General features: G+C 36.4%; 4 protein-coding genes across 17 annotated transcripts; 2 read left to right on the forward strand and 2 right to left on the reverse strand.

Annotated features, from left to right (window-relative positions):
- Window positions 1-58: 58 nt before the first annotated feature.
- Window positions 59-7,242, reverse strand: LOC123196125 (inorganic pyrophosphatase TTM1-like). Of its 7 annotated transcripts, XR_006497609.1 has the most exons (14): window positions 7,034-7,241; window positions 6,230-6,315; window positions 5,520-5,890; window positions 4,706-4,820; window positions 4,156-4,351; window positions 3,927-4,040; window positions 3,639-3,812; window positions 2,871-3,065; window positions 2,408-2,530; window positions 2,226-2,338; window positions 1,911-2,034; window positions 1,305-1,577; window positions 748-887; window positions 59-659 (listed from the first exon to the last, which is right to left on the reverse strand). XR_006497609.1 is itself a non-coding variant. In XM_044610013.1 (13 exons), exons 2-13 carry the CDS (start codon window positions 6,253-6,255, stop codon window positions 849-851), a joined length of 1,863 nt encoding a protein of 620 aa, XP_044465948.1. In that variant the 5' UTR covers window positions 6,256-6,315; window positions 7,034-7,241; the 3' UTR covers window positions 59-848. The 7 variants fall into 7 exon arrangements, 6 of the variants coding, with proteins under 6 accessions (XP_044465948.1, XP_044465943.1, XP_044465944.1 ...); XM_044610013.1 differs by having other exon boundaries at window positions 59-887; XM_044610008.1 differs by lacking the exon at window positions 748-887 and having other exon boundaries at window positions 59-497; window positions 7,034-7,238.
- A 1,870-nt stretch (window positions 7,243-9,112) lies between these two features.
- LOC123195488 (indole-3-glycerol phosphate synthase, chloroplastic-like) lies at window positions 9,113-12,978 on the reverse strand. Of its 7 annotated transcripts, none has more exons than XM_044609212.1 (10): window positions 12,704-12,978; window positions 11,892-12,329; window positions 11,678-11,752; window positions 11,530-11,574; window positions 11,263-11,427; window positions 10,940-11,018; window positions 10,703-10,785; window positions 10,463-10,531; window positions 9,824-9,887; window positions 9,113-9,455 (listed from the first exon to the last, which is right to left on the reverse strand). In XM_044609212.1, exons 1-10 carry the CDS (start codon window positions 12,854-12,856, stop codon window positions 9,268-9,270), a joined length of 1,359 nt encoding a protein of 452 aa, XP_044465147.1. In that variant the 5' UTR covers window positions 12,857-12,978; the 3' UTR covers window positions 9,113-9,267. The 7 variants fall into 7 exon arrangements, with proteins under 7 accessions (XP_044465147.1, XP_044465148.1, XP_044465149.1 ...); XM_044609213.1 differs by having other exon boundaries at window positions 9,113-9,446; window positions 12,704-12,972; XM_044609214.1 differs by having other exon boundaries at window positions 9,277-9,465; window positions 12,704-12,972.
- A 1,076-nt stretch (window positions 12,979-14,054) lies between these two features.
- On the forward strand, window positions 14,055-17,781 carry LOC123196590 (serine/threonine-protein kinase 16-like). Of its 2 annotated transcripts, XR_006497707.1 has the most exons (7): window positions 14,055-14,394; window positions 14,621-14,763; window positions 15,135-15,278; window positions 15,748-15,933; window positions 16,113-16,237; window positions 16,951-17,328; window positions 17,539-17,781. XR_006497707.1 is itself a non-coding variant. In XM_044610646.1 (6 exons), exons 1-6 carry the CDS (start codon window positions 14,181-14,183, stop codon window positions 17,174-17,176), a joined length of 1,038 nt encoding a protein of 345 aa, XP_044466581.1. In that variant the 5' UTR covers window positions 14,055-14,180; the 3' UTR covers window positions 17,177-17,461. The 2 variants fall into 2 exon arrangements, 1 of the variants encoding a protein (XP_044466581.1); XM_044610646.1 differs by lacking the exon at window positions 17,539-17,781 and having other exon boundaries at window positions 16,951-17,461.
- A 209-nt stretch (window positions 17,782-17,990) lies between these two features.
- LOC123196591 (zinc finger protein HD1-like) lies at window positions 17,991-20,176 on the forward strand. The gene is made up of 2 exons (XM_044610647.1): window positions 17,991-19,029; window positions 19,717-20,176. Exons 1-2 carry the CDS (start codon window positions 18,358-18,360, stop codon window positions 20,065-20,067), a joined length of 1,023 nt encoding a protein of 340 aa, XP_044466582.1. The 5' UTR covers window positions 17,991-18,357; the 3' UTR covers window positions 20,068-20,176.
- The last annotated feature ends 1,825 nt before the right edge of the window (window positions 20,177-22,001 follow it).

The following is a 22,001-nucleotide window of genomic DNA, read 5'->3' on the forward strand; positions in this document are numbered from 1 at the left end:
TTAAAAGCGATCAAAATCAGATGCACTTAAGCTTGCCAATGCCTTGTTTGGCCGACTGTACTAAGAAAAGGATTTGCAATTGCTTATTACTCTTTGCAGAATCGCAGGGTATGATTTTACAAGCATATTTGGTTCTTATCGAGTTCAAATACATTGAAGATTAAAAAACCCAGAAAGCTAAGTGCTCTTTGGGCAATCTCTCACTCTGTAAAGTATAATATCACGACAGACATAAGCAAAACTACATAATTATTGCAGTCTGAACATTAGCATACTGATCATTTCTGAAACGTGAGACCCTTAAGAAGGAAGATACAGATACCACCAATCGCAAAAGTTACAATCAGAGGGACGCAGATTGAGTCAACATCGATTGTCCAGCTTGCCTGATCTGCTCTGTCTTGTCGAGACCTTTCTACCATATATTCATGAAGATTTTTGCTTATACTGTCTAATTGAAGCGAAATTTGACGTTGTGAGCGAGCTATTAGCAGAACCTGTTCAGGGAACATGGTATCAATGGTGAAGTCCCACATCTCTAAATCAACAAGTTGAGTTTTATTGATTCAACAAATTGTCCAAGAGAAACAATACTGAAAAAAGAAGTGTTCATATAGGTTGGACATTTATCTCATACAAAGTGACCATAATGGGAGGATCTGTGATCAGAAGAATAAAACCTGATAAGAAACAAACTGTAAACAAAAATTGAAGAATCATGAAGGTATATTATACCAGTAGCATTACCTGACTTCTGTCGGATGAAGAAAAATTGAAGAATCATGAAGGTATATTATATCCAGTCTTTGCTCCATAAAAATTATGTGATGTATGATAGTTCTTTTACGCTATTCTTTTGAGACATGGAGTAGTAAGAGAACAGCCACCTTCATGTGACGGTCTAAAAATCAGCCAAAAAAAAAAAAATTCTGCTGTGCTACTCTCTTTAGTATCTAAGAAAAGAATTAGTCAGTAACATTGGTCAAGGGTGCATTCATGGTCTATTGCAGAAATAAATAAACTCCATGTCTCACATGTCCAAGTTCAATACTTTGATTACCTTACTCAGCACTGCATCCAATATCCTATGACAGTCTTAATGTAATATAAGGTATTTAAATTCTGAAAACAAGTAGAAAATCAGCATAAACAATCAGATTAGGAACAAAATCATATACAGCATGATGTTTTAGTAGAAATTTCTTTTTCTTCAAGGTTCTCATTATTCACCATATTTTTAATCTCTCTCTCTCTCTGTGATTATTTTTCTTGCATTAAAATAGAGATTAGATTCATTGTGGTACCTCATCCATGAGTGCGGTGTCCCTAGCCAGTTGGGAAGAAGATGATGAATTGGGAAGCAGAGAACCAGTTAATGAACCATTTGCCAAGCCAGTCATGAAGAGAGAAGTGGATCCAGAGCCATTGCAGGTTTCAGCCGGCAGAGCTAAGTTTTGTTGGCTAGCTGAAGCTTTTCTGATTGAGAACTTGGAATTTAGCTCTTCAACACGAGATTTGAACTCATCCATCCTCTCATTCAGTGTAGAAATTTGCTCAGAGAGTTGATTAATGACTCCCTGAAATAATCCAGAAATAAATGAAAACTAAATTTAAAATTCTGCTATATTCTGCTATGAAGGCAGAAGTATTAAGCAGAGAGGTAAGAGACCCAACCATTTTCCAGAAGGAACAAAGAACACGTAAAAAAATAATAATAAGTTTTGCAGTCATTAAGCAACTTGGGTGAATGTGATGGCCATAACACCTTCTTTACCAAAAAAAAAAGAAAAAAAGGGAATTATACAGAACTCTAATTCTACTCACACCAAGCTAGAAGGCTAGAACATTGAATCTGTGGAGATAGATAATGCAGTAGCCATAAAATCCTTCAAAGTATATATTTTACTGACCTGGTTTGCAACTGAGGCTGGTGATTCTAGTGTCCTTCCATCAAACCTTCTATTATTGACAGCAACACTATCTAGCTTAGATATATTCTTGTCTGGTTGACTTGAAAATGAAGGTGATATACCACTGCCATTACACATATATTTTGGAAGGAACAAATCAATTCCATAATTTTCCAAAATTTTTAAAGATAATTTTATCAATGCCCTTCAGACATACTTGTAACAGAGAAATTGAAAATGTTTTCCTTCAAAATATGGGAGATTATGTAGTCAATATAGCAGATATATCAAATTTTTGTGAGGAACTGATAATACCGGCTGAGATACTTAATTCTCCGGTCTGCAGAGGCCCGGGAAAGGGCTTCTTTAGGGCTTGAAACCATTTCATCATCTATGCTGAGCTTTGTTTTTAAATCGTCTGGCAATGCCTGCAGGTTAATCACATTAACAGCAGACAAATGTTGCAGAAAATGGATAATCGGCTGTAAGGATCATACCATAACATCATTCACAAGTTTTTCCAGCTGAATTTGTTCTATATAAGTGCGAGGAACATATGAACCTTCCAACCCCAGCTGCTCTGCGATGGATTTAACATAAAGACGATCTTTTCCTTGCACCTTTATTCCAAGATAAGCAAAGATTTAGTTCATTCAAACTTTTGCAACATTCCTCTAGAAACCCACAGAGTTGATAGAAAATATAATTATATGGATAACCTTTGAATGTGTTACATAACAATTACAGAATTTTGGCTGGAGAAATTGTTATGTAATACATCTAAAAGAACACTTTAGAGTTACCATGGTAAATACATCGAATAATATTAGCAATGAAACATTATTCAGGATCAAGATAAAGACAGACTAGTCCAGCATAATGAAGTATGAAAAGATAAGATCCTGACACCATAACATAGGAAGAAAGTCCAACAAATATAGGCATTAGATAAATTCGTACCTGAGTATACTTGCGATTAAGTTGTTCTAACCAATCAGTTTTCACACAGACCCTACCATCTGAGAAGATATGGCTGCTTCTTTTCAGTATAGTCGCAATTGTATATCCCAAAGCCATCAGTCCTCCAAGAAGACGCACACTAACTTCGAAAGTTATTCTAGGTGATATTATGAATGGACTATCTGTAACCCATTCCTGAGAAAAAGGAAAACTGGTCAGAACCTTCAAATTTTCTTCACTCACTTGTACAACCGTCTATAGACTACTAAGATAAACTCTTAATGATGCCACTGACTTATAGATTTCTGTTATCCCAGTATATAATTATATATCTTTACACTGAAAGGACTATACTAATACAGGGAAAGAATGCTGTTTCAATTGTTCAAAACTTGAAGTTATTTAGAAATTTCTTCAAAAAGCATACATAATTTTTTTCCTTGTAGCAATAATAATCAAGCCGTTGGAGCACATTTTCTCCCTACACACGTATACGCTAAGAGAAAAAGTGCATCATCCAATATATGCACTAATAAAAGAAAAAAAATGTCTGATCACAAAAAAATCCTGATGAACTGTCCACTAAACCTTAGGAAACAGAAAAAAGGGCTCCCGTGTGCATTATCATGGATGGCATGACATCAGAACCGCCGGTAAAAGATATATGAATAGATTCACTAAATGCTGTTAAGTTCTCATCAGTGACTAGGCTTATTTTCTACCACATACATTAGCCAAAGAAGGGGCTTAAATTAACAATCATCCAACCTCGAACATGAGATTGTATTTCCCATCCCTGTTCCTCATCCTCAGATATGATTGACACGCTTCAGGATCTTCACCAGGAGGCAGAAGATATATGTCATAAGTTTCCTCTGTAGTTTCTGTGTGTTCTTCAGATATAACGGCCTTGATTTCATCCACGGTCACTTGCTTTGTTGACTATAGGATAGAAAGCAATCAGTGCTAGAATTAGTCGAAAAAAAATGTCTCAACATGACACTTTTTTACCACAAACCACAAAATCTTTATCCGAGAAAGATTATGAATATGAACCTTTAAGATATAAGTGGGATTCTGAAATCCTGTGAAGGGATTAAACTTGTTGATAATTTTAATGTGAGCTGTTCGTAAATCTGGCTCAATAAAAGCCTTGTACATCGGATATACCTGCAGAAAGGAAGCTGATGATAATAGTGCAATTACAATTGGAAACACACTGAAGGAGGAAACTCGGTCAGATGGCTTAGAGAAAATTATCTTAACAAGTGATGAGAGAAAATACTGTTTCAGAGATCTGGTGGATTATTTCTTCAGGCTCTTGGCCAACACGTTGAATGTCACGTAAAACTCGCTTAACAAGGTCAAAATGAACTCCACCTGTGACAGATACGCGAAGATCTAGGAAAGGCCGCAGTTTTTCACTTAAAGCATAGATGCCTTCAATAATCACAATGCGGGAGCTAGGGGCTTCAACTGTCCTATTAAAAGCATCAAAACGACCATGGATTTTGAGCATTAACTGTAGATAAGTACTTGATTTTTGGTTCAAGGTAAAAAAGCACAGTAAATGAAGCAAACAGATGATTGAGAAGTATGAACCAGCGAAACTAACATATGAGCTACCATATAAGTAAAAGTTCACATAAACAGGAGATGAAGTGGAATAGTGGTATTTGTGGTTTCCATATCAACTAATGCCTGTATACTTTTGTATAGTTTTTTCTGTTGTTTCACTCCCTCATCCCATCATGTTTGGTCTGTAAAGAGATTGGAACAAACATCTTTAAGAGATTTTTGAGTCTTATAGAATAGATAAAAGAGAGATAAACCACCTGTAACCTGTGCGGGAACTAGACTTGAAGTCATATATTGGGACTTGAATGGCTTTCCCTGCTTTTAAGCCATGTATGTTTTCAAGCAGTGTGTCATAGTCTGTCAAGCGTGGGTCTGTTTCAAAACACTAACCAATTAGAGCTCTACCATGCATCCTTCCCTCATCTTCAATCATCTTACTCAAAAATCTATCTGGAAAATACAGAGGAGCTAAACAAACTTAAATAACACTTTCCAGAGAAACAATCAAAAGATGTTTATGAGATCAGCGACAGATGAAAAGAAAGTGAAATGTATTATTCCTATGATGATCTCAAATATATAGAGTAAATGAAAGGTATCAAAAAATCAAGTATGTCTTAAATAACTCAGCATATTTGAGGCATTTGAATAATACATTTGACAAGCAGATTCCTTTTACAATGCAGTCAACATTTTAAAAGCTTTGATCATCTCAAATCCAAGATTGTCCATCTAAACACATCTACCCTGAGATTTCACAATCCACTCTTGAACCATAGGAGGCATGGATCCAATAATTTCTATAATACCTTTGTTTCTTGGTATTATGAGCTCAAAGCAGGTGCAGGAAGGAGTCACATATATAAGCTTAAAACAGTCAGTTTAGCGTCATAGTTCTATCATCTGAAATATAATACTAAAAACATTATCTTGAATGAACTGAAAAGCTCAAATATGGATTAACATGACTTCATTATCCTCAAGTTCAAAAGGCTTCTGAAGTAACCATTTTAAACTTGAATATTCAGCACTTAATCGAATCCCAGACAACATGAAAGAATTTGAAGTTACCATCAAAGTTGCCATCAATGATACGACTGGAATCATTGTAATTGTCCATTGTTATGACAGCAATGCTGGGCATAAAGTTGAGCACCTTCTCAGTAAAAACAGTCTTTCCAGCTCCCGAGGGACCAGCTAATCCGACTAAAATTATTCCATCATTCTTTTGAGCCAACAACTGACATGCACGAATGACTATGAAAAAACCTTTCTCAAATGACAGTTGCTCTTCTATTGGAACAATCTCATAGCGATCAGAGTCCTTTTTCTTAACCAATTGAACCTGATCTCGCAAGAGACCAGAACGTCTCCGAGGTGAATCAGCACTAGAAGATGTGTCCTGAGCCATTTTAGAGCTAAAATATATATAACCTGATACACTGCAGGTAGAAAACAGTTTAAACTTAAAGTAAATGATTTTGGCAAAACACAAATCGGAGAACAACGAATAAAATTCATTTACATAGGTAAAAACATATTCAAACAATGATTTTTCTTCCAACCTGCGCCCATGCTATTAAAGAAAAAATTATACAGTTGGCAAAGAAATTATCAGATAGGACACTCACCACATCAACAACCACAATCGGAAAATATATACAATAATTAACAATGGATACCTACCAAATTTGATTGCTACGTAGAGTATGATGCTAGGGGAACATAGTGATACACATGTATGGCCCAGTCATACAACAAATGTGGAAAGACCATCCCACCTAATAATTTTGCATTGAGCCAACATTTTGTAATTACTGTTGCTTCTATTTTCCCCACAGATATAGCTGAATCAGAAAGCTTTTAACTGCATATACAGAAAAATCTCTAAAGCTTTCACAGGATACACAAGCAGAAATACTGATGAGTTATGAGTCAACACGTAACGAGTTATGAGTCAACACATAACATAGCAAAAAACTGAACAAAATAATGGTTCAAGGCAACGAGCTTTTGGTGATTTTCAAATAGAAAATTTAGATAAAATTCCTAAATGGTTAATTCATCCCTAATAACAGAGCAAAAAGCACCATACAGAAGTAAAAAACAAAAAGCTCATTTTCGATGAATAAGCGGAATCCACGTCCCAAGTAACAATTAGTAAGATCATGAACTTTAAATTTTACACAATACAACAAATTCAACATACATACAAATACCAACCAGTAAACAAGAAAAATAAGATAGCTAGACGCATTTTCATAGTCATGTTGAATGACTCAATTTTAACCAACTAGAAGACACAATTATACAACAAAAAAATCAACAGAGAAGATACAAGAATTTAATGAAACAAGCGAAGAAAAATTATTGCCAACATATTATCTGGACTTGCATGCACCAAACTACACGCCCAAGCAACCGAATTTCCAACAACAAGAACAAAACAAAACAACCAATAACCAGAAGGTAGAATTCAGAATATAAATTACCCAGAAGTGGAAAAAGGCAAATGAAAGAACCAAGATCAGCATGAAACATGTAATAAAAAATATTACCAAACCTCATAAGTTGAGGGGGTGTACCTGTTTGATTAATCAACAGTGAGAATTCTGGAGTTGCCCGGAATTAAATTGGCCAGATGTTTCTGGATTACTGTGGGAGGTGCTGGGATTGTTGTGTGTTGAGATGTTATTGGATGGAACCAGAAGGAGCTGTAAGGACTGGAACACGTAGTTTGGATATAACCACAAAGACAAAATATTGAGTAGGCAAGTATGGAGCACTTCAACGTCTTGTCTTTTTCGACCCCCTTTTTAAATAAAAAATAAATGAACAGCTTCATTGTTAGTGGGGAACAAAGAATCAGGTTCCAAATCACAACAGGCTAAGACTTTAGCCCCAGTATCTTTAATGGTGGCGGGCCACCATCCGAGGGTTGACCAGAGTCCAGGAGATTGCGATCTTCCAACTTTTAAACCCCAATAACATTACCAGAGGTAATACGACAGTATCCCGGCAACATTATTGACCCACCGATCATTGGATAGTCATCTGGTCAATCATTTATTTGACAGATTCGATAATTGTCCAGCATTTAAGTTGCTGTAAAACCTTAATATATCATGCTGTAACCGTGCTGTGCCTTGCCTTGCCTTGTCCATGCTTTGAATCTCGTAAAAGTAAGTTATTGCTTTCTTTCCATCTTTCTGAGAGATTTCAGAAGAGAAGATGCATATTTTCACTAGTTCAACTTGTAAGTGTACAGCTAGTTGTCGATCTCTGAGTTCCTCTCTGGAACAAGTTCTTATTTTAATTTCGTTTCAGTCACAAGATTGAACGTACGATTTGTTCATAAGTAGTTAAACAGTATGAAGTTAATATATCTACAGTTTACGCCCAAAAAGTATTTGCTAAGGTAGCAACACCAATCTCGAAGTTTGAGCCCGTGAGTGGGTGTGCAATTGCTGCTCAGTTTGGTGGAAGTAGCACATGATGGACATGTCTTTCACACATTTCTTAATGAGTTCAGTCGTTTTATTATGTAGCATTCTCAGTTGGAAAATGCACAAAAGTCAGCTACCAGAAAATATCAGGGTTACTGAGACAAGCTTGAATGATTCAGGGTTATATTCAAGGTTAGATTCGAATTGAATCAAATTTAAACTCAACTCAGTTTACATATAATAGAGTTTGAATTTGAGTTCGAACTTGTTAAAGCTAAACATAAACTCAGTTCGAATTCGATTTAGCTCGCTTTAAGCTCAAACTTTTAACTAATTCGTTATTAAAATGATGCTATTTTAATACATATTAGTTAAAACGACGTCGTTTTACATCAAAATTTTTAATTCGTAAATTTGATAAGTAATTCGAGTTCAAGCTCGTTTGAGCTTGCATAGAATTGACTCATTTTAAGCTCGTTTAAATTGAACTCAAATTTAAACAGACTCAATTTGAATCCAACCCTAACTATATTCTTAATATCAAATGATGTTTCTTTTGTTATTTGTTTTCCTGATATAGATTGCGCTAACATTTGCAAAGCCTGGTGCAGTTTTTTTTATTTTCGGGTCTTGGACTGATGATGAAACAGATTTTCAGTATGAGCAGCCTGTGGAAGCCTTTTCTGTTCTCTCTAATTCCACCGGAGCAAAAGGTCGGAAATTAGATATAATAAAACTCCCAATAAAACTTTATAGTTTTAAACATCTAATTAAATTATCCTTGCCACTTTATATGATAAACAAAGAAGCAGCCACTTTATGCCTTATTTAGGCAGCTATTTTGAGTCCTATGTGTTTCATGCCTCTGCATCTATCCCTCTTTAATGTACATTCAAAGCTAGCTTTATATAAAATTTGTGAAATTTTCCAAATTTATTACTGCAAAATAGGGCTTGTAACTTCTTTAACTGTTCCATTTCAGGAATTCTCTGAACTTTAGACACAGGAATTCAAATCAGTAATGACGCTTTTCCCATCAATCATTATCTGATCTGTGTGCGAAGAGTGAAAGAAAAATCTTGTAGTGCATCAGTTTCTGCACTATAATGTTTTGGCTTCGGGTTGGTGAGGCTAACCAGGACTTCTGGTACAAGATTTGCTGCTTCATGTGTAAATTTCTACATCGACAATGAAGGAATCATCACACCACAGTTCGGAGACAAAAAAAATGGGATGATGAAGCTGTTTGCGTGTTGTCCCAAGTCTTCCCATATCATGAAGCAAGTGATTCTGTAAAATACACATCATTTCTACAATCTTTGTAAATCAAATCCTACATAAAGTGAAACAGACTAATATTTTATTTGTCGAATCTACAATCTTTGTATATTTTTCCCCATGGATGAAGTTATTAAATGTTTGTTCGGCTCAGGTGGTAGGAGTTGAATGCAAGGGAGATATTTTTGGCAGGTGGAAATATTCATTGCATTACTCAGCAACAACCGGCCATTCCTACTGCTGTTGCATAGCTCAACTCTGGTGGAATCCTGAGCTGCTGCCGCTGAAGTAAACTATGAATTATGGTTCAATAACAATTATAAATGCAAAGGAAGTTTCCATTTTATCTAATAAAGATATAAACACTATATGATTTCAAATATATCCACAGTTTGATTATCAGCACAAGTGCATTACTCGGATTTTGCCTCCAGCTCTCATAGACCAAGTATTGATTGAAAATTCATAAATACAGTACATTGTTAAACTAGAAACTACAAATTCAAAGAAGAAAAGGGAAGCCAGATAATACTAATGCAGTATGGGCAGCAGATGCGATTTTTCAATGCCTGAGTCATATTTAATCCAAAAAAGAGCAAGAATGTAGCTACTTAACCTTTCTACTATCAGCTCATAGAGAAATGCTTTTACCAAATAGTCCAGTTATTCCTTCTGCAGGGTCACTTTGTTTCACAATTGACTCCCCAACCAAAACCTGCAAGGTCACACAATTGAATTATATAATTTTCAAAACATGTAGATTATAGAATCAAGATGACCTATGTTTGCATATCTTGCAATATTCACCTAACACAGGATAGATTCATGGTTGAACATGAAAAACTGTTTGAAGTAAAAATATGAATCCTAGCAGGTAGGAAGTCTTTTTTCTCTTAACTAGCTTTTGATTCCTCTCTTAAACAAAGCCAAATTTGTTAGTATTCATCCTTCACCTTGAAAAATGAATCTTTAAATGAACTACCATCCGATCAAGAAAAAAATTATAGAGGAACAGAAAGCACAGCGCTTCAACTTTGACAACTGCATTCTGATATGTACATACGTTTACCAATTTCAAGTCATTCAAATAAATATTCAAAAATTCACTTTGATTAAAGTAAAAGCAACCTCTTTAAGGAAATATCATGTAATATGCAAGGTGTCCAAGACTGGTAAGAATGAACAAGAATACACATTTTGGTCATACAAACAATAGGTTCCTGCCTTTAGTGGCATAAAAATGTGCAGAAATTTAGATTTTGTAGTTAAGCAAGTATGACTGAAACTTACAGCTTTAACACCAGCTGCTTGTACATATGCAATATGATCAGGAGTAAACAGCCCAGATTCACCAACTACCTGGAAGAGTCCAAAAGAAAGGAACCCAAAAGAAGTTAGTATTAGCACTGATAAGCAAATGTAAAAAAAAAAAAAAAAAAAAACCACATTTAACCATGAGGAGAGAAGTTGCACTATATGCACCATATCTCGTTCGGTGAATGGTCATAAAACTAGTTAACGACAACTTACAATAATATCTTTTTGAAGGATCCTTTGGCCATGCTCTCCTTGAAGAAGCTTCTTTGTGTTACTAATATCAACCTTAAATGTTTCTGAGGACAGGAAAAAATATAATTGCAGGTGTTAGCATATATAGCTATCTGTATCCTAAGCCAACTTGTAAGAGTTTCTTAAATGGTCAAGCTAAAGTATGACGACTGTAAATTCCATATATAACCGAAATTATGAAAAAACTGAAAAACTTACCAAGGTTACGATTGTTGATACCAATAAGCTCAATGCCCTCTATTCCAAGAACACGATCCATTTCCTTCTCATCATGAACCTAGGATTAAACAATAGATGATAAAAAATTTTCAATCATCTGTTTATATTGCCAATTTTCAGAGTATGGTATCTGAATAGTTCTTTATTAATCACAGGGTTAAGCTTGGTAACAAGTATCTAACTCATACAGATAAATATTTTTTGTTTCACCAGACATTACCATAAAATATCCATCTCAAACAGTCTTAGTTGCATAAATAGTATTGTAATACAATAAATAATAAAAGAACCAATATTCGTACCTCCACAAGTGCTGCTAAGCCAAGCATCTTGCAGACATTAATCATGTATCTGATGTCAAGATCAGGCAAAACAGCAGCAATCAGTAGAACAGCATCTGCACCTTTAATTCGAGCATAGTAGATCTGCCATGCATCTATTATGAATTCTTTGCACAGTAGAGGGCACTGCAAAATTGACTAGCATTAGAACCAAACTTATTCTAATTTTCATTTTGAGAAACACATGGCCAAGTCTGCAGACTGAGAAATACAAATTCCAGAGCAGACCTTTACACCAGCACTCCTTATTGCCTCCAAATTTTCAAAGCTACCCTAAAGGATAGAAGATGAAGTTAGAGAAGCAAACTTTTAGCTTTGGTATTAATATTTAACCACAAGACTGCTCAAAAAGATGAACTCCATAAATCAAGTATACTTTAAAATACTTCTCATCCGTCAAAACACTGAGGCATGCAGCTCCACCTTTCTCATAGGCTTGGGCAATTTTAACCTATCAAGAGAAAGCTCAAGATAAATAAGAAATCACAAAACAAGAAAAAAGAATGGTCAATGAACTCAAATGAATGAGAATCATGAAATTTAATGAACGTCAAATTTTGAGAATGTTGGTTTTATGTGCATATCGTTACAGGATCAAAATCCTCTCTGATGATTCCCCTACTGGGAGAAGCCTTCTTTACTTCGGCAATCAAACCAGGCAGTCCAGTTCGTAAATGGGCAGCTCTAAGAGCTCCAATGAACTCTCTAGCAGGTGGAGCATTCTGAAGGGCTTTCTTCAGTATATCAATTGGCATTCTTTCTTTTAACTGAGAAACCTCAACATCCTTGTGCCATATGATTTCCTCTAAAATGTTCAGAGGAGTATTGCCCTCATTCTGAATCTGCAATTCAAAGGGTCCTGCATATTTCAAAGGAGGACCAGTTGGAGCCCTTCTCCTTATTCTTATACCTTGGCTAGCAGCTACCTCATTTTGGAACATCCCCAGTTCCCACTCTTTCACTTTAAGAGCAATCTCAACATCCTTCTTCACAGGAGAAATTACAGCTGACACATCCTTGCTGTCAGCCTACAAATACAATACAACACTTTAGTGTAACAATACCAGACTAGTTGTAGCACAATGCAAACATAGTTAACATTCACCAATCACATATAAATCCCACTAAACTATAATATTGCACTCACAAACTACCAACAAAAACTCTCCTTAACAAATTCATCTATGCTAAGGAGAACATATAACTCAAAGTTACACAAATTAAAATAAATCAAAATAATAGTAACACTGATCATTATAACAATTTTACTACCGGGGAAAACCGAGCATTAGCGCTCCGGTAATGTAATCAAGATATTATGTGGTACTAAACTAGCAGTGATGTGTCAATTTTTTTTCTCTTGAGTTGAATCAAACAACAAAGGGAACATTAGTAGGTTTACCTGTTGAGCTCGAATGGAGGCAGCGACAGTGTGGCGTGTATGCGGGTCCATTGGAACGGAACGTACGATTAAGGATGAGAAGTAATCGTGTTTCGGCTTCAGTTTGGCTTTGAGATTCAGCGATACAGTTCTCGGAGAAACTAAGCCCTCCATCCTAAAACTTCAACTTCGCCGTTTGTATCGCCGGTGAGTTTCGGAGTTGGCTGGGCCGCTGGGGAAGATACAGTACGGTCGGCGTAGAGCAAGAAGATTCAAAAGCTCATCATTCGAAACCGTTATTTGCTTCGCTTTTTCTTTTATAACAATTCTTTAATAATAAAGATTTTGAGTAATGACCATTATACCCATTAATCTACGACTTCTCAGAACTTTGCTAAGAAGAGCCCTAAACAACAGGGGTAAAGAAGTCATTACACAAAATATTTTAAAACAATAGGATGACTAAAAATGTTGTCGACTACTTCTATAGCAGTCGTGCAGAACGACGACGGATAGTAAAGCAAGCTGTCATTACAATTTTCGAAGACTGAAAATTGGCCAAACGACTATTTCCCACCCAAGGTATGCTGTAATGACAAGTTTCCCCCCTTTAACTATGGAAATATCAAACACCCACCCATGGCCAGTTAAATTTAACGGGGTTAAGGGTAAAATTGTCATTTTCTCTATAATATTAAAAAATAAACTAAAATATAATTTCCTTTTGCCCCCAAAAAATTTTCCCCCAGCCTAAGTTTAAGAAAATGGCAGTTTCACCCTAGGGTTTGGTTTTGAAATCTCCGGCGACCTCTCCGGCTCCGTTGCCGACGGCTTCTCCCTCCCGAAGAATCCTCTCCTTCCGGTGATCGGTTTCCTCCCATTTGGAGGTCCGATCGTCGCCGGAAAAGCGGTGGGAGACGAAGAACTTCGTCGGGGAAGACGAAGACGACGGTTTCGTCTTCGTCTGGGAAGACGAAGAACTTCGTCTTCCCCGACGAAGTTCTTCGTCTCCCACCGCTTTTCCGGCGACGATCGGACCTCCAAATGGGAGGAAACCGATCACCGGAAGGAGAGGATTCTTCGGGAGGGAGAAGCCGTCGGCAACGGAGCCGGAGAGGTCGCCGGAGATTTCAAAACCAAACCCTAGGGTGAAACTGCCATTTTCTTAAACTTAGGCTGGGGGGAAATTTTTTTTTTCAAACTTTAGGGGGGCAAAAGGAGATAAAATTTTCAGGCGTTAGGGTTCTGTTAAATTTAACTGGCCATGGGTGGGTGTTTGGTATTTCCATAGTTAAAGGGGGGAAACTTGTCATTACAGCATACCTTGGGTGGGAAATAGTCGTTTGGCCACTGAAAATTAGTAGAACATAAATGCCACATTCAATGTGGCACGCGGTGGCTGATTTAAAATCCATATAAAATTAAGAGTAGATTATGTGACACAAATAACGAGCATTAGTTTCTGCATCCTTCGAGATCTTGAGAGAGGGAGAGAGGGATGGGGTGTACATTTTCTGGTTTAAACTCGCTGTACGACGCCGTTAATGGCGGAGGAGACGTCTGGATAAACGACAACAGGTTCAGGATCTTGCGGCAGCTCGGCGAGGGTGCATTCTCCTACGTCTTTTTGGTCAAAGAAGTCATCACCGAATCCTCGTCCATTACCACCGGTGGTCTCACCAAGAGAGTCAAAGACACATCTCACCTCTCCGGTTTGGTTAAACGAATTTTTTAATTCGACGTAACCGTATTTGAATCTTGGATCTAGAACGATTGTTTATTATTCTGTGAATCTTGGAATCATTTGTGTGAACTTAATTGATTGAAGATTGATTTGTTATATAGCAATAGAGTTTATCGAAGATCTTGGATTATGATAGTGAAAATTAAGTGAATTTTGTTAATTACGGTATTGATTTAAATTTGACCACAATGCAGATGATGGAACATATGCAATGAAGAAAGTTTTGATTCAGAACAATGAGCAGCTGGAGTTAGTGAGAGAGGAGATTCGTGTTTCGTCTTTATTTAATCACCGAAATCTTCTTCCGCTGGTTGATCACGCTATAATTTCTATTAAGGTATCTTGTTATGAGCATCAAGTCAGTTGCTGTCAAAGTTAGTTGATTAAATGTTCATTCTATTGGTATAATACTGTTATTATGGAACCTATGCCTTATGTTGTGTGTACAGTTGATTGAAATGTCTAGTTAATCATTTTGGGAACTTTTAAAATGAGCTTGGAATGTTTAGGTTCATCTTACGCAGTGGGCTTGCATCCTTTCTGATCTTGGAGTCGAATTGATGTTAATAGTAATGGTGATGTATTGTTAATGGTTTTCATTTTAAAGGTCTTATGGCTTGAAACATTGTACTGCCTTTTGTATTATCCCTGTGCCTTCTTTACTTAATGCTTTTGAATTTGTCTAAAAGACTTACTTTTGTTGGTTAGGATAACCAAGAAGGATCACGGAATCATGAAGCATACTTATTATTTCCAGTTCATTTGGATGGGACCCTAATGGATAATGCACAAGCAATGAAAGCTAAGAAGGAATTCTTTTCTACCTTAGATGTTCTTCAAATTTTCCGCCAGGTGAATAAGAATCTAGTTTCTTAGAAGCTTTCCATCTGTGATGCAAATTTCTATGTAGAATTTGTGGAGTTCTTGCAATCCCACCACAGAAGAATCTGATAATGCTCCCTTGATTAGATACATTTTATCAGAACTGTCTTTTATCCTCTTAGCTTGGGTATATACATATATATTTCAAATTGCAACTGTTGGAATTTATAGGTTGCTCTATGTTGGAGAATTGCATTGGTTTTTTTAATTTTTATTTTTTGTTTCTCACTAAGAGCTTCAGCAATTTTCTGCTAAAGTGGATGTGTTGTTTGGAGTGCAGTTATTTAGTTTTTGGTTTTTCAGTGCAGAAAACTTAAGGGGTTTTGAATCTTTTTTCTTCTCCTGAATTTAGGAAGGTAGTAGTTTATAGGTATATAGTGTCAAATGTTGATTATCATTTACTATAATCTATCTTGACAAAGCAACATCATTGTCACAGCTTTGTGCAGGACTTGGACATATGCATGGTTTGGAACCTCCATATGCTCATAATGATGTCAAACCTGGTAATGTTCTTATTACTAATAGAAAAGGCCAACCGCCTCTTGCAATATTGATGGATTTTGGGAGTGCTCGGCCTGCAAGAAGGCAAATTCGGTCTCGTTCGGAAGCTTTGCGGTTGCAGGTGCTCATTGCTCTGTTTTCTTTCCAGTATTATGTTATCTTTCTCTGAATCATTGTTATAGTACTAATAGTTCTTTTTCAAATGTTTTTTCCCTCTTTTTATTGACTATTGAAAATGACAACAATGTTTTATCATCTTATACCATGCTAATGGTTGATCTTTGGGTGGTTATTGTTTAGGAATGGGCAGCTGAACATTGTTCTGCACCATACCGGGCTCCTGAGCTGTGGGACTGCCCAAGCCATGTAGATATTGATGAGAGAACTGATATTTGGTCACTAGGATGCACTTTATATGCAATAATGTGAGAACTGGTCCTTCTCTTTACATGTGTTTTGATGGAGAGAAACTTTATTGTTGGTCCTGTCATGCCATTTTTTGTTTGGTTAAAGATCCTTACTACATTCTTTTGTTCTTTTTAACATCTGTGATTAAAGCTTATATAAAAAATAGAATATAGATTGCTTGAAGCATACTGTCAAGACTTGTTTGTTACTTAGGTTTTCTCTTTTGAATATAGGAAGTTCTGTATGTGGTAGTGGCAAAACACCAGCTGAGTTTTTTATGATATTTTGGTGTTATATGTGTAATCAGTTTGTGTGTGCAAATTAGGAGATATTAATGATTAATGGTTTCAGCTTTCATGCCAGTCAGTGTTACTTTCAACATTATTAAAAAGTAATTACTTGTGCTGACACCTAGTTAAGGATCAAATTCTATGTTTAAGGAATGCTGAAACTAAAGTGAATGTCATTGATTTATGTGTATCCTGCTGGCGATGACAATTTTTGGAAAATGGTTTGTTTTATTGAAGTTTAATCTATGTACCTAGTTAATGATCAAATTCTATGTTTAAGGAATGCTGAAACTAAAGTGAATGTCATTGATTTATGTGTATCCTGCTGGCGATGACAATTTTTGGAAAATGGTTTGTTTTATTGAAGTTTAATCTATGTAATTTCATACAGACACCATTCATTATTTACATTTTCCTGTTAAATATGGCTGATTTTCCAGGTATGGAGTATCTCCATTTGAGTATGCACTGGGAGAGTCTGCAGGAAGCCTGCAATTGGCTGTTGTTAATGCACAAATAAAATGGCCAGCCGGGCCAAATCCCCCATATCCTGACGCTCTCCACAAGTTTGTTACATGGTTGCTTCAGCCTCAGGCTGCGGTTCGCCCCTTCATCGACGATATCATAATTCATGTTGACAAGTTGATTGCAAAATTTTCTCAATAAATTGATGTGGTCGACTGAGTAAAATTCAGCAGCAGATTGGGCTATAATTGTTGGTCCGCCAGCGCAAATATTATCCTAGTTAGAAGCAGAAACAGAAGGGAAAACAATACCAATTAAAAGCTATATGTTGCACCCCAAAATTGCATTATGAGGTAATTTTGGCAGTCTTGTTACTGTATTGTTTTGTGGCAACCATTTAATTTTTACCGCCTATAATTTTTTTCTGTTGCACACCAAAATTCACTTGTGTAGTAAATCCTCAATAATATGCGATATGTTCACTAATTTTTTTGTCTCTGGATTAGTTAGCATTAACTGAGCATTGCATCTTATTACTGCAATGTCTTTTATGTTAAAATTAGGCAGCTTCATGGGTGCTGCTGATACCAGTTGTCATTGCCACTTAAGTGGACTTTGTCTGTTCTCATGTTGGGCCTATCCTACACGAAGTTGGTTCATAGTCTGGCAACCACTCAGGGCAATTCGGCCACAAATAATTATATTTTCTAACTGAGACATTGTTGTATAAATCACATTGGATTGGTCGGCCTGACTCACCTATCAATAAAACCGGTTCTAATGGATTAAAACAAACTGTTCAAATAGTTGGTCTGAGAAAAAAATCGAATTTGACATGAGTAGCTAAAAAACAATCATTATTGAAAACTTGAATTCAAGAGTTCATCCATCAATTTTGAGCATGTCATCAAATTAAGTTTACAAAATTGTTTTAAATATTATTTTTAAACTATTAACTGAATCAATTAGTCTAACTATTGATTAGATTGAATCATTCTTTTCACTGAGTTGAAATTCAATCCAGTTGTAAAAACATTTAACTGAACACTAAACCAAACAGTTTAAACAGTCAGGAGAATCGTTTTTAACTCCGGTTATGACTGAAAATTATCAGTGAGTTGGGAGATTTTAGAAAGCAACAAATAGTGAGCCCCCACCAGAACCTCTAGTACCATTCATTGACCCCACCTGGAAACACAGGTAGCCACAAGGTCATACACCAGGCTCTCTGAACCACTGAAAAACCTTGGCACTTTCCGCTTTTTGGATTCTCTCTTTCCCTTGCTTACAGTGCCTTACTCCATCCTTTCCTACTACTTCACACCTTCCCCTCCTACTCAACCAAATGAATTCATTCAGGGCTTCTACCTTCTAAAATAATTATGTTGAAAGTGAATTCTGCTGCAGATAGCTATTCTGGCAATTGGGTCCGTGTTTGTGACACTTGTGAAGCTAATGATTCAACCAACTTATGCAGCAGCTGCGATGAACGTATTCATGCTGCCAGCTCCATGGCCTTGCTACAGGAGTGTGAGTGGGCTTTCACTGAGAATGCAGCACTGGAACCTTTCAGCTGCCAGGCTGATGCTGCCTCTCTCTGTGTCAACTCTTTGCCTGGTCACATTCCGATGCCTTCTGTGTCAAGTCTAGTGTATGCAAACTCATGTGGTTATCCAGAGGAATTGACAGGTGGGGTTTTAGATTCAGCAGAAGAGGAAATTGATGAAGATCAAACAGATTCTTGGTTGTTACTTGAGCCGGAGAAAAACAGTGAAAACCAGACTAATGTTGGACTGACATATAGGGAGCCAGATAAATCCGATTTCAACTCATGTACTGATCTTCGATACGAAGACCAGAAGAATCAGCAGCAGCTTTACAACGGTTGTCGCGGGGATAGTGGTAGCAATGTCATTGTGCCGGTTCAGTCTTTTGAACTTAAGGAGCAAGAAGGACACCGGCAACACCAACACCAGCAGCAACATGACTTTTACTTCGATAGGATGTATGAAGCCTCGAAAGCTGCTTTCATTGACACTCCAAGTAGTCAGAGCGTGAGATTTCTAAATTATTGCATCTCTGCATACCATTTCACCACTCAAGGTTGAATAACTTGAATTCGTGAACCTTGCTTGTTGCTGTTAGAGGGAAGTTTATGGTTTTTATGTTTTCAGCTTTGAAAAAAATCTTATATTGAGTCTTCGTTATCCTTTATATGGTCTCTTCATAGAAGGGCCTTTCCTTTCCCATCTTTTAACTTGCACATTCAGTTTGATTTAAGATTGATAATATTCAGGAGCTCAACTTTCTCTCATGGTTCCGGGAATTTTTTTTTATGGTTCTTTTTTAAACTTGTTGGATTCAGTGGCATGTACGTAGTAATAATCCTTTTCAAAGCTTCCTAAGAGATAAGAATTACTGCTATGCTTTTTCTTGAAAAGGTAAGAGGGTAAGTAAGAATTGCTATCATGCTTTCCTCTACCCTTAAATGGAAGAAGAGAAAAAGAAAGAAAGAAGTTATGCCAGAATTGTTTATATACAGGAAAGTACGAGATTTCAGAAACATTTTTGGTCAAAAATCACTTCTATGAGCAACTTTTTCCATAGGATGTTCTTTCTTTTACATTTCACAGTTCTTGTTATCATGTCTTACATAATCCTGCCAATATTCCAACTATCTGTTACTTAAAAAGTGTCATATTTATAATCATTTCTGAAGTCACTGCTCTGATTCTACACAGGTCCCCATGTCTTTTTTTAATGCTAGGATCGTACCAACCACAACAATAAGCGACATACCTAGTTCATACATGAGATATCCAAACGGGATAACTGACTTCTTCCCAAAATTTTCACTTCTGATGCCTCTCCAATTTACTACTATGAACAGAGAGGCAAAGGTCCTAAGATACAGAGAGAAAAGAAAAGCAAGGAAATTTGGGAAGAAAATAAGATATGCCTCTAGGAAAGCCTATGCAGAGGCTCGACCTCGAGTCAAAGGAAGGTTTGTGAGGAAAACAGACATGGATTTTGAAGTGGGTGAGATGTTCTCAACAGAAGACTATGGCTATGGATTTGTTCCATCATATTAGGAAAAAATGTCAATTCTAGTTTATGGTTTATGACTTAATAAATTCAGATTATTGAATTACTGTATCCCAATCTACTTTAATACATGGGAATAATACCTTCTTCTTTGCATATTCAAGCCTTCACCTTTTCTATATACCAGTACATATGCAGTTATGCTGCTATCGTGTTGCATTACAAACCAACAAAAAACAAGATGTAAATATGTTCTGAAGGTTCAGTCCAACAAGAAGTAAAGAATCTAGTTTCTGTATGTAGTGTTCTTTATTAAAAGGCAGCTACACTTTATACCTTTCTGATGTGAAGATGTGCATAAAGCATCCTACCATTCACTCACATATAAAGAAATGAGAAAAAGGGTCCTAACAAGGAGAAATGATAGGTGGCTACATAAAAAGCTCTGCAGTATCTAGTACCCACTATTTTTTATTAAAGCTTGGCTGAGCTTTCCTCCTCGTGGTCAAGTCATCTTGTTTATCCCTTGCTCTCTTTTTGTCTCGTCACATCCATTTTTTCGATGCTATTGGTTAGCTTTACTCCCTGAAAAGTCAACCAATGCTTCGCTCAGAAATCTACTGTGGCAGTCCTGGAATTCTGGAACTGATTATTGAAATCCTAGTACTCACTTTTTGCTCAACCATGATTTTCAACATTCTGTGTGAAGTTTTGTTTCATTTATCTATATTTACTTATCATACTTAATCAGATTATATCAACCAACTGTTTCTAGTACAAAACATTCAAGACTTGATTAGAAACTGGAAATTTTAAGTTGGATGACATTATGAAGTATGTATTTGTTCATTGCGAGACAAAATTTATCTTTATACTGCAACATTTCCAAACTCGAATGAAACTTTCCAAAGCTAAAGGGAGTTCTCCATTCTTCATTTGTGTCCCTAGCTAAATTTTGGTAAACATATAAACTCACTGACTTGACCATCTTATGGGAATACATGTGTGTGTTTGTTAAAGGAAACCTGCATTTTATTCTTGAACTTCTATGCAACATTCATGATTCTATCCTAAAACTCTGAGAACAGCAAGTTACTGACTCCTTGTACCTGAAGTACAATTCTTACAGCCTATGTATCACATATCATTATTTTGGCTCAAACTTCAGTCCTAATTATCTTAAATTTGAACTTTAATGTCAAATAAACCAGGTTAGAAGTAACAAATGGAAAAGTTTTAAGGCCACACAAGTGCAGACCAGATTCAGATAATATGCTTTTGCAAAGTGATCAATGTATCATGATAAAGCAGATCAGACAGATAATCTCCATAGGGGTTATCTGTTGGGTGGAGGAATCACAGGTCAGAATCAAACCTCTAACAAGAAGCCACATTCTCCAATGCCTTTACATTTTCTTAACAAATAAACGGACGTCTTCATTTATATCATTGTGTGTGGCCTTTGAAGTTATTCAACAGGTAAGCGTGCATTCAGAATCTTTGTTCCTATCAAAAACAAGAAAAGCAATAGTAATCAACAAGAGCTGACAAGCCTAGTCTCGGTTGTTTGAAAAGACAATTTCACCTTTTCACCCTTCATGTGCCAGAGACAAAGTAGAAACAATTCTTAACAACATGGAAAGAATCCTAGTTTCAATGGCTGGATGGATCCAAAATTCTTTGATGTACTCTTATCCTACGTCCATTCTGCAAAATTTTTCCCAACCTTCATTTGGTAGGCCTCACAGCTGAACTTAGACATCACTCTTTTTGCATTAAGTATCTATACCAGCATTGCCATTGGCTGGCCTCAGCTCTCTTTTTCTCCACTCACAAAAGTACTCAATCTTAGATTCTCATTTGGTTGTGAGTGGTCCTAAAACTAAAGCCACCAAACTAGCCATTATATTCTCAAGAAAAGAGACACTAAAAAATTGACATATTCTCCCTGGATAATTTCTGACCTCATGCTCCTCTCTCT

Source organism: Mangifera indica, chromosome 14, assembly GCF_011075055.1.
Source record: "Mangifera indica cultivar Alphonso chromosome 14, CATAS_Mindica_2.1, whole genome shotgun sequence".
Lineage (NCBI taxonomy): Eukaryota > Viridiplantae > Streptophyta > Magnoliopsida > Sapindales > Anacardiaceae > Mangifera > Mangifera indica.

Coding starts and splice junctions, on each gene's coding strand:
- LOC123196591 (XM_044610647.1), top strand. CDS start 18,358: ATGTTGAAAGTGAATTCTGCTGCAGATAGCTATTCTGGCAATTGGGTC. Junction 19,030..19,716: donor ACACTCCAAGTAGTCAGAGC/GTGAGATTTCTA, acceptor GATTCTACACAG/GTCCCCATGTCTTTTTTTAA.
- LOC123196125 (XM_044610008.1), bottom strand. CDS start 6,255: ATGTTGGCTCAATGCAAAATTATTAG. Junction 5,891..6,229: donor GCTCAATGCAAAATTATTAG/GTGGGATGGTCT, acceptor TTCTACCTGCAG/TGTATCAGGTTATATATATT. Junction 2,531..2,870: donor TTAATCGCAAGTATACTCAG/GTACGAATTTAT, acceptor CTTGGAATAAAG/GTGCAAGGAAAAGATCGTCT.
- LOC123196590 (XM_044610646.1), top strand. CDS start 14,181: ATGGGGTGTACATTTTCTGGTTTAAACTCGCTGTACGACGCCGTTAAT. Junction 15,279..15,747: donor TTCTTCAAATTTTCCGCCAG/GTGAATAAGAAT, acceptor TCATTGTCACAG/CTTTGTGCAGGACTTGGACA. Junction 15,934..16,112: donor CGGAAGCTTTGCGGTTGCAG/GTGCTCATTGCT, acceptor GTTATTGTTTAG/GAATGGGCAGCTGAACATTG.
- LOC123195488 (XM_044609212.1), bottom strand. CDS start 12,856: ATGGAGGGCTTAGTTTCTCCGAGAACTGTATCGCTGAATCTCAAAGCC. Junction 11,753..11,891: donor TCAGAGAGGATTTTGATCCT/GTAACGATATGC, acceptor TTCTCTTGATAG/GTTAAAATTGCCCAAGCCTA. Junction 11,428..11,529: donor TAAGGAGTGCTGGTGTAAAG/GTCTGCTCTGGA, acceptor TCAATTTTGCAG/TGCCCTCTACTGTGCAAAGA.